The 11,406-nt window shown below is 41.1% G+C and overlaps 1 protein-coding gene across 1 annotated transcript; it reads right to left on the bottom strand.

The window, feature by feature from the left end:
• Positions 1-760: 760 nt before the first annotated feature.
• On the bottom strand, positions 761-1,195 carry TMEM275 (transmembrane protein 275). Its single transcript, XM_029617661.1, has one exon. It carries the CDS (start codon positions 1,193-1,195, stop codon positions 761-763), a length of 435 nt encoding a protein of 144 aa, XP_029473521.1.
• Between the last annotated feature and the right edge of the window lie 10,211 nt (positions 1,196-11,406).

The raw sequence follows: 11,406 nt of genomic DNA, 5'->3' as shown, positions 1-11,406 counted from the left end.
ACCATAAGCCAGTCTTGGGTGCATGGTACCCTCTTTTTTGTTGCACACCTACTTACTGTTTATTGCCATAGTCATAGTTTCCCAGAAGAGCCTCTCAAAGCAAACCAAGCTTGGCACTACTAGCACATGAAAGAACTAGAAAGTATTAATCACAAAGCTGAAACTTTGGTTCCATTATAAACATTTAGCCATGTCTAATGGTTCATAATGAAACCAGCTCTTTGGCTTTATGATCCTTTGGTTGGTGTGCCTGGCTTGTTTTCTTTGGATTAGGTTTATGCAGCTTTGACCAACTAGTAGAGCTATGACATCAAATTGAATCTGATTGTTTTGCTTCCTCTGATATGTCATGGACTTTTCTCTTTCAATACATCACAAAATATTCAACTACCATTACAATAAGCTCATGCCACAACTTCACTTGACACCCCCGTCACAGTCTCACCCTGAGGCTGGGAGACCTCTGCAGAGGATGACAGAAGATAAGGAAAGGATGACAATCCATTAAAAAAAGAAAAAATACATTTGGCACTCTTTCAAAACAAACAAAAAAGGTCAAAGATTACTCTCTGCACATGTAGAAACCAGAGATCCCCTGTGGAAAAGTTTGAGTTCTTTAATTCCATTTTTCTATTTCAGAGTTTTCCTTAATAAAAAGTGTCAATCAAATATCGGCTGGGTTGCAAGGATGGCTCCATCCGATGTCAGCACTTGCATGGAATTGTGTCTGTTGCTGGGAAGTCTAATTATTTGGTTGGTTTTATGTTATGGGATCTCTGGGTAAATTCAACTGTATCGACTCTCCCCCAGCAGTGTATTTTGCTGCAGGTCCATTCCCATCCATGGTGAAGAGCTTGCAGGTCTTAGAGTTTTCGTGCACTGGGGTGGACTTCCGTGATGATACTGGAGAATTAGTGGGGCTGAGCTGGACGGCAGTGGTATCCTGCACCGTGTGCTCACTGGTTTCAATTTCGAAGGCTGTGTTCCCAGGCTTGATGAAGCCAATGTTGGAGCCAGGCTTTGACTTCCTTGTACCATGAGCGGGAGGTCTCCGACTGCAGATACAACAAGCTCCAAAAAATGTGAAGGCCACCACCAGCAAGATGGGTCCAATGATGATAGGAGGGTTGTTCATGGGGAGGAAGGTCCCAAAAGCAAATGCCCCCACCAGGGTGATGTTGATCCCTGCTAACATAATGCAAAGTCCACAAGCACAACACAGTGCTGGCGAGGGAAGGCCCTGCGGTCTTGTCTTCTTTTGTCCAGCTTTCTGGGGCAAAGAGGAGTTGTTTTTATCAGTGAACATCACTGTTGTGCGACTCTTCCCAGCAGCGCGTTGTTTCACAAAAAGCAAAGGCATCAATTAGATGCTCCCTGGATGTTTGGTTCTTTAAAACTTCCTGTAACACAAAAATAAACAATACAACAAAGTAACTGTAATGGAAAGAGCGATAGCTGTCTTTTCACCCAAAATATATCAGCCAAGTAGACTACTGCTCACAGACATGGGGAAGGCTGATGGTAAAACCCTTGTTTTGCAGAACTGCAATTGACCTAAGGAAAGTCATATTTTCATGAATTTGATGTTGCTGCCCTTGTGTTTAAGGGATGTCATAGATCATACTCTTCCTCTTTTGACTGCAGAGACTTTCATTGGCATCATTCCAAATACTAGAGATACTATCTACAGTAACAAAATACCATTTTTCAGCCTTCAAATATAAAAAGGTTGATTTGAACCTTTGGATTTCTCTCCTTCTGTTTATAAACCTCTATGATAAGAACATAAGATTTGCCATACTGGGTCAGACCAAAGGTCCATCAAGCCCAGCATCCTGTGTTCAACAGTGGCCAATCCAAGTCACAAGTACCTGGCAAGATCCCAAACATTAGATAAATCACAAGCTACTATTGCTTATTAATTACCGTAATAGCAGTTTATGGGAAGCCGTCTCTTCTCCAAGTTGAAGAATCCTAACCTCTTTAGTTTTTCCACATAGGTGAATCATTCCATCTCCCTTTATCATTTTGGTCACTCTTCTCTGTATCTTTTCTAATTCTGCTATATGGGCTGGATTTTAAAAAGGTTACGTGCGCCGGGCCTATTTTCAAAAGGCCCAGCGACGCGTGTAAAGCCCCAGGACGCATGTAAGTCCCAGGGCTTTACTAAAGGGGCAGGGTGGAGTGGTCCAGGGGTGGGGTCAGGCTCCCGGCACAGCGGCCATATTTTCCGCTGTGCCGGGAATCGCATGCCAGCAGTCGGCCGGCGTGTGCAACTTGCACCTGCCCAGAGGCAGGCGCAAAAGGTAAAATAAAGGTCGGGGGAGTTAGAGTAGGGCTGGGGGGGGGGGGGAGAAAGGTTAGGGGAAGGGGTGGGAAGGGGTGGGAAGGGGTGCGAAGGTCAGACTAGGGGGAAGGGAAGTTACCTCTCAGGCCACTCCGATTTTGGAGCGTCCTGGGAGGGAACGGGGGGAAGGCAGAGCACGCAAGGTGCAACAATTGTGCACTCCCTTCCACGCGCCGACCCAGGATTTTATAACATGTGCGTGTGCCGGGTAGCACGCGCACATGTACGCCTGCGCGCAACCTTTTAAAATCTACCCCTATCTTTCTTTTAGATGTGGTGACCAGAATTGCACACAATACTCAATATCCGTCCCTACTTTTTTTCTCAAATGTCCTGCACTTATTCTGTCACAGTTCACACACTTAAAGTTACACCTTTTAGATGCATCCACATCCTCTATTTTATTTTCAACATTTATTCAACTGGCACGATATATTAGAAGGACTGTAGGGATATTCCAAGACACATAGGGCCCATTATATAGCACCACTTAATTGGCTAAGTGGCACGATTCGAATATCCAGGCATGGCCAGCAGCTGCCACTTAGCTTGCTAACTTTTTATCTGAATAAAAATATATCCTGCTAAGTGAGGGACAGGGTGAGGGCTTTCCTGGGCAGGGACACTTAGCCATCAAAGGGGATCATTTTTCAAAACACGCATGCGATAACGCCCTAATACACGCGATAATGACCGCATCGTGATGATAACATTTAAATGAGCGAAAAGGGATGGTTTGGGTTCAGGAAAAGATTATTGATGGTACTGCTGCGGGCGATAATGTTTAACACTAAAGTCATTGTTACGTTATTAAGTTATTTACCCTTTTAGTTGGTTCTCCTATTTCCTTCCTTGTTAACTTCTATCCTTTTATTGGTTATCCCACTCCCCCCTCCCTTTCCCTGTTTATTGTATTTTCTCTTAGTTTTGATGTAAACCGATATGATGTAACCACGAATATCAGTATAAAAAAGCTGTTAAATAAAAATAAAAAAATAAATGATTGCTGGCAGTAGCACCGAAAATAACTACAGCTTTTACGGTGGCGCTATGGGAGCGGTGGTGTGCAGCGCGCCACAACCACAGGGGGCAAAAACGGCCGGGTGCATGCTATCGCCTCCACCCCTTTTCTAGTCACGGCTCATCATTGCGCTATATTTTTAGCAGGATGACAAATCCTACGATAAGTTGGCCAGATAAATGCTGATATTCAGTGTTATAATGATTAGCTAGTCGGTCATGTCTAGGACTGGTAGTTGGCTGACCATAATTAGCTGGATAAGTTTATCCAGCTTAACTTGTGCAGCCAGGTAGCAACTGAATAGTGGCCCTAGAGTGTCCGAAAATTCATCTGCAATACATTATCAGGGATGGCCCTCCCTAAATGACAACTCAGAGCATTAAGTAGCCCTAAGATCTTCAGTCAAACGTATTTCTCACTCTCCGGATTACCCACCCACTACAAAACAGCGGACAGGCCAAATATCCGGGACTAGCATTTTCCAAGGCTTGAAGCTTGACAAGGGCTCTGAGCCACTGGCAGTGCTGATTTAACTTTTCTTCTTTTAGAAGCAGTGGCAGCGCGGTAATTTACAAGTTGAAATCACTGTGCTGCCCCAGCTATTGGTAACATAAGGAAGTCATCACTGCCAACATCTCAGAGCCTTCTCAGGGCCGCTAAGTTTTGCCAGATAAAAATTCACACACAAAAAAAAAAAAAGCTCTTCTCATATCTTGTTTTCCATAGACAGGATTAAAAACATATGTCTTACATGAAGTTACAGACATAAGACGTATACACACTATAAAAGAGCACAACAAAAACCTCTTATACGGTTACCAGCAAGCTATTTTTAAGATTGGTGTTGTAGCTGTGAAGTTTCTAACGTGCATCTCCTATGTTCTGTTTTAGGTTGGGATCAAGGACAAACTTGTACAAGGTGGATGAGCCTCTGTTTTTCCAGCCCCCCTAACCTTCCTGTGCCAGATTCCTATCCGCCGCCAGTTCTGAGCTTTCGGTACATCCTGGAAACTGGAATTTCAGACTGGAGAAAAACCTCCATACTTTGTTGGGGGAGGGATTGTCCCTGCTTGCTTGTGTTGTTTATAAGACAGTGATGGCGATGGCAAGGCAGAGGGTGAAATATTTTATTTTTAGGGGTTTTTTTTTTTAGAGTTCCGTATTTATGTGAGCCTAAAGCCTCAGTCTCTTGAACTTCCTCCATCTTGCACCAGTTTTTCCATCAGATATAAAATGTTTGCATTCCTTTGCTCTTCTCATTTTTCTTTTTCTATATTCTTTCTTATATAGTCGGACAGAAAAAGTGCTTTTGATCATATTTAAATATCACAGCTCGGTGACTGAAGTTTGGGCAAGCACATTTAGCTTCATGCCCTTAGTTTGAGATGACATCACAGCAGGAGCATGCTCATTTCTTCCTCTTCCCCATTGCACATACTGGTGACGTCAAGATAATGACTCTGCCTGTCTGAAAAGGGATTATGAAGCTCATGCATATTTTACTGCAGCTAATAGTGTATTATGCAGTTTCAAGCAGGGACCAGCCTAAAAATCCATTTAAAGGCGGGATTATTCACTTCTCCCAAGATACACAGGACTGCTGAGCTGCATCACTTTAACATGGGATGTGATTATTGTTATTCATAGTTACAATAGTTGGTTAGACTGAAAGAAGACGCTGGTTCTTGGGCATTTAGATTACTGTAGCAGCTTGTTTGTGGGCCTTATATGCTAAGCTGCTTCGTCTAATACAGCACGCAGCAGCAAGGGTGTTAAGTGGCAGCAGTATACGAGACCATCTCACTCCTGGGCTGCATGAATTGCATTGGCTCCCTATCAAATGACATGTACAATTTAAAATCTTGATCATTAATCACATACTGACTGATGTCAGTGCTGATGCGAGGGTGTCCAGCCATCCTAGGCAATGACGTCATGATGATGTCACATTCTTTCATATCCCCCCCCCCCTCGAGTCACAGTGCTCATGTCGCCAGAGCTCTCTTACCTCGCTGACCATTGCATCCCAATATCAGGCTGATACAGTAAAATTCACGGCTCGTGCACAGGCCGCTCTCCTGTGCGCGTGATTAACTAAAAAAAAAATATTGAAATGAGGGTCCGTGGTAAAAAGAGGCGCTAGGGACACTAGCGTATCCCTAGCGCCTCTTTTTTGACAGGAGCGGCGGCTGTCAGCGAATTTGACAGCTCACGCTCAATTTTGCTGGCGTTGGTTCTCAAACCCGCTGACAGCCACAGGTTCGGAAACCGGACGCTGGCAAAATTGAGCGTCCGGTTTTCAACCCGCAAGCTACGGGCCGATTTAATTTTTTTTTTTTAATTATTTTTAACTTTTGGGACCTCCGACTTAATATCGCCATGATATTAAGTCGGAGGGTGTACAGAAAAGCAGTTTTTACTGCTTTTCTGTGCACTTTCCCGGTGCTGGTAGAAATTAACGCCTATCTTTGGGTAGGCGCTAATTTCTGAAAGTAAAATGTGCGGCTTGGCTGCACATTTTACTTACTGAATCGCGTGGTAATAACTAATAGGGCCATCAACATGCATTTGCATGTTGCGGGCGCTATTAGTTTCAGGGGGGTTGGATGCGCATTTTCGACACGCTATTACCCCTTATTGAATAAGGGGTAAAGCTAGCACGTCGAAAACACGCGTCCAAACGCGCGTCCAGAGCGCACTGTACTGTATCGTCCTGTGTGTGAGGGTTACTATTTCAAACCTGCCACCCGACTTCTTCACGTTAAAAAGAATATTGCTCTCCCATCCAGTAATGGCGACCACCAGCCCTGACTGATGTACTCTGAGAAAAGGTATATTATGGTTAAAAGTTACAGTGGTAGAATAAATAAATAAATAAGATGTTATCTGTTCCAGCAACCCAAGTCTTTAGGCTGAAATGATCTTGTGATGGAGCTTTTTCATCCATTGCACTCACTTTATGGAATCAGTGAGGGCTGAGCAGGATCTGAAGATTTTTAGATAACAGGTTAAAGCTTTTTAATTTATAGATGCTTTTTTCATCATTTTGTGATTGTATTTTGCTTTATGCATTTAATTGTGAATATATTTTTAATTTTGTAGCTGTGTTTTTCTGTTAATTATGCATGTAGCTTTCTGTTACCTGCTCAGAACAGAGTTTTGGAGGTAGCAGAATATAAGATTACTCTTTTTTTTAAATAAATAAATAAGATCAGAGGTCTATTGAGTCCAGCCTTCTTCTGACTGCCTAACAGCTCTCTCTACCATCCTTTCTCTATTCACAGGATTAGATACAAAGCTTTCATCACTTAGAAAAATTCCCAGCAGAATTTGAGTTAATCAAACTCTGCAGGGATATTTCTTATGATCTTCAAGACTCAAAATAAATTAATTATTTAATTTCTCATATATAACTTACCGGTATATTGTGTCAACTGACTGTGAACAGTTGTTTGTTCTAGTCTATTTTTTACTTAAAAGCCACACACACACACACACACATATATATACATAGAGAGAGAGAGAACTTTTAAGCCAAAAGTAGCCTTGAACAAGCAATAATTAGATATGACACCATACAAGTTATATACCAGAAGATAAATAATTATTTTCCATTTTAAAGATGCATAAATGATTCCAAACTTCAGCCACTAAGCTGCATTATTAAAATATAATTAAAAACATTTGACAGTCCAACCACATAAGAAGGAATTAAGGAAGCAACAATAGAAACATAGACATCTGTTATGTATAGTGGGAAAACTGTACATAAGAACATAAGAACATGCCACACTGGGTCAGACCAAGGGATCCATCAAGCCCAGTGTCCTGTTTCCAGCAGCAGTCAGTCCACGTCACAAGTACCTGTTAAGTACCCATGCTACTATGCTGGCAATAAGCAGTGGCTATTCCCTATTGATTAATAGCAGTTTATGGATTTCTCCTCCAGGAACTTAACCAAACCTTTTTTAAAACCCATCTACTCTAACTGCCTTAACCACATCCTTTGGCAATGAATTCCAGAGCTTAATTGTGCATTGAGTGAAAAATAATTTTCTCTGATTTGTTTTAAATGTGCCACATACTAACTTCATGGAGTGCCCCCTGGTCCTTGTATTTTCCGAAAGAGTAAATAACCAATTCACATTTACCCATTCAAGTCCTTTCATAATTTTTTACACTTCTATCATATCCCACCTCAGCTGTCTCTTCTCCAAGTTGAACAGCCCTAACCTCTTTAGCCTTTCCTCATAGGGGAGCTGTTCCATTCCCTTTATCATTTTGGTCGCCCTTCTCTGTACTTTCTCCATCGCAATTATATCTTTTTTGAGATGTGGCGACCAGAATTGTACACAATATTCAAGGTGTGGTTTCACCATGGAGCGATACAGAGGCATTATGACATTTTCTGTTTTGTTCACCATTCTCTTCCTAATAATTCCTAACACTCACTTTGTTTAACTGCCACCTCACAATGTAATATCAACATTGCCACCTCACAATGTAATATCAACACTGACATCCAAATCTTCTCCTAAAATGGAACCTAACATTGTGTAACTACAGCATGGGTTATTTTTCTCGATATGCATCACCTTGCACTTATCCACATTATATTTCACCTGCCATTTGAACACCCAATCTTGCAAGGTCCTTCTGCAATTTATCACAATCCACTCTAATTTAAGTACTCTGAATAGTTTTGTGTCATCTGCAAATTTGATCACTTCACTTGTCATACCCTTTCCAGATCATTTTTATATATATTGAAAAGCACTGGTCCAAGTACAGATCCCTGAGGCACTCCACTGTTTACCCTTTTCCACTGAGAAAATTGTCCATTTAATCCTACTCTCTGGTTCCTGTCTTTTAACCAGTTTGCAATCCACGAAAGGACATTGCCTCCTATCCCATGACTTTTTAGTTTTCTTTGAAGCCTCTCATGAGGGACTTTGTCAAACATCTGAAAATCCAAATACACCACATCTATAGGTTCAGCTTTATCCACATGTTTATTAACCCCTTCAAAAAAATGAAGCAGATTTGTGAGGCAAGGCTTCCCTTGGGTAAATCCATACTGGTTGTGTCCCATTAAATCATGTCTTTCTATATGTTCTGTGATTTTATTCTGTATAATAATTTCCACAGTTTTTCCCAGCCCTGAAGTCAGGCTAACCGGTCTGTAGTTTCCCGGATCGCCCCTGGAGCCCTTTTTAAATATTGGGGTTACATTGGCCACCTTCCAGTCTTCGGGTACAACTGATTATTTTAATGATAGGTTAGGTTACAAATTACTTGTAATAGGACTGAAATTTCATGTTTTAGCTCTTTCCAAATCCTGAGGTATATTTCATCCATCCAAGTGATTTGCTACTCTTCAGTTTGTCAATCTGGCCTACTGCATCTTCCAGGTTCATCATGATTTGGTTCAGTTCGTCTGAATCATCACCCTTGAAAACCATCTCTTGAACAGGTATCTCCCCAACATCCTCATCAGTACACACCGAAGCAAAGAATTAATTTAATCTTTCCATGACGGCCTTATCTTCCCTAAGTGCCCCTTTAATCCCTCGATCATCTAACTGTCCAACCAACTCCCTCAATAAGATGGAAAAAGTTAAAGAGACTGAGGCCTTAGGAAAAGCTCTCATAAACACCAAAAAACAAAAAATGTAAATAAAATATGTCATCCTCTTTGCTTAATTTGCCTTGCCTTCACTACCTTATAAGCAGCACTGCATAGCAGGGAGGAACAATCCCTTTACAAACAAAACATGTTTGCTTTTCTCTGCTCTGAAACTTCAGTCTCTGCTCAACCCCTCCTAGGAAAGGATGCCTTGATAGTTCAAAACTGACTATGCATAGGAATCTAGCACAGAAAGGGTAGTGGGATAGAGAAATGAAGGTTCATCCAACTCACATAACACAATTGTCTTCCATCTTCTACACTGCAAGACCTAAAATATAGCATAGGAGATGCATATTACAAACTTGACAACTGCAATACCTCCCTACAGTCCTACAACCCTAAATAATAGTTTGCAGACAACTGTCCAAGAGTTTTTGATGAAAACGTTTTCAAGCCAACTTTGAAATGAATGCAATTCATTCAAAATTCAGCTGCCCAATTAATTTCTGGATGCTCCCATCGAGATCAAATATCACCGGTGCTGACTAATCTACACTTGCCTCCAGTACAGTATCGTATTAGGTTCAAAATACTGGTTCTACTGTTTAAAGGAGTTTAGGGTTTATTACCACTATGCTCCTTAGTTGATTTATGAGTCTGCCCAACTGCCCCGTATTCTACACTCAACTACAAAACATCTGTTAGAGGTACCATCTATTCAGCAGGTTCATTTGCATGAATCTTGGGAACACATTTTTGTAGTGGCAGGTCCTATTCTTTGGAATGCACTTCCTGAATCTTTAAAAATAATTCTGGTTTTACTTAGTTTTAGGAAGCTATTCAAACAATTTTTTAAGGAGGCTTATGCAAACTTTTTAGTATTTCAACCATCTATTTCCAGACTGATGAAATTGATGAGCCTTAATGTTATGCATGATATCCAGATAGGGCAATCAATAATTGCTAATGTGTGATTTTTAATCTAATTGTAATGTATTATTATTTAATGTATTGTCATTTTATATGTATTTGTATTATTTTTCATTGTGGTTATAATTGTGTATGTACTTTTGTGCCCTGCTGAGATTTGTGGATAGGCGGGCTACACATTTAATAAATAAATAAATAGAAATAAAATGAGATGTGGATGTGCCAAGTTTCTTTTTCTGTTTTGCTTAGCTCTTGACTAAAAGATTAGCCTGGTGGTGAGAGTGCAGGCAGAGAACCAGGGAAGACAAAGTTCAAATCCTGCTGTTCCTTGTGATCTTGGGCAAGTTACTTCATCCTACATTGACTCAGATACAAAACTTAGATATTAAGCCATCTGGAGCAAGGAGATATCTACCATAATTGAACGTAACTTGCCTTGAGTTATCAAAGAAAAGGCATGAGATAAATCTAAGAAAAATAATAGTAACAATAATAATAAAATATAGGCAAAATCAAAGGATCCTGAACTCAGTTTGCTTTGAGTAGAAAAAATATCAATCAATTGTAGTTGGGGCTTATTCAAAAGTTTCCTAATGGGGTTTTAGATTGTGACCCATCTCTGACTCTTCTGTGATCAACCTGCGTGTCTTTGATGACTCACGTTTGGCTTTTGAAACAGTCCCACAAATTGCTTTTCTGAAAGCACTGAAAAAACTGGGCCTTTAATCTGATTCTGCCGTGTATGAGGGAAGTCAGCAATAAGCACTGGAAATATCTATCCAAGAGGCCACTTCTCTGAGGACTTTCAGTTCAAAGTGAACCAACCAAATGCTTTATTCAATTGTTTCCTTTTGTGTCAGTCCAATCTTTATTTGACGCTGTATCATCTCAATTTTCTGTAAACTGCTGATTTGATTGTGGGGTCCCCAGGGCAGTGCATGACATAAAAAGAAACAAATAAATACATGTAATTTAAATATATGCAGGTTTGATGAGCAAAGAGAAGAAAGAGGAAAGCAAAAGGCGAGGGAATTGTTCTGCTCATGCGTTCATGAATCACATTAAATAGCTGGGCTGTGCCTTATATGAGTAAAGGCTCTCTCTTATTACTTTTAGCTCACTGAGAGGTTAAAGCTTGAAGGTAAGCTCCTTGATGGTACAAATATATGCACTAAGGGGTAGAGTTTTAAACATACATGCGTGCGTCCATGTGCATGCGCCACTCGGCGCGCATACATGGATACGCAATTTTATAACATGTGTGCGTCCATGTGCATGCACCACCCGGCGCGCATACATGGATACGCAATTTTATAACATGCGTGCGTCCATGTGCATGCGCCACCGGGCGCGCATACATGGATACGCAATTTTATAACATGCGTGCGCCATCGCGTGCATGTTATAAAATCTACGGCGGCGCACACAAGGGGGGGTGTAGAATATTGCAATTTTCACACAGCGACACATTGCAGCCTT

The sequence above is a fragment of the Rhinatrema bivittatum genome, chromosome 10 (assembly GCF_901001135.1).
Source record: "Rhinatrema bivittatum chromosome 10, aRhiBiv1.1, whole genome shotgun sequence".
NCBI lineage: Eukaryota > Metazoa > Chordata > Amphibia > Gymnophiona > Rhinatrematidae > Rhinatrema > Rhinatrema bivittatum.
Note: the sequence above shows the minus strand (reverse complement) of the source record. Positions and strands in the feature narration are given on the sequence as shown.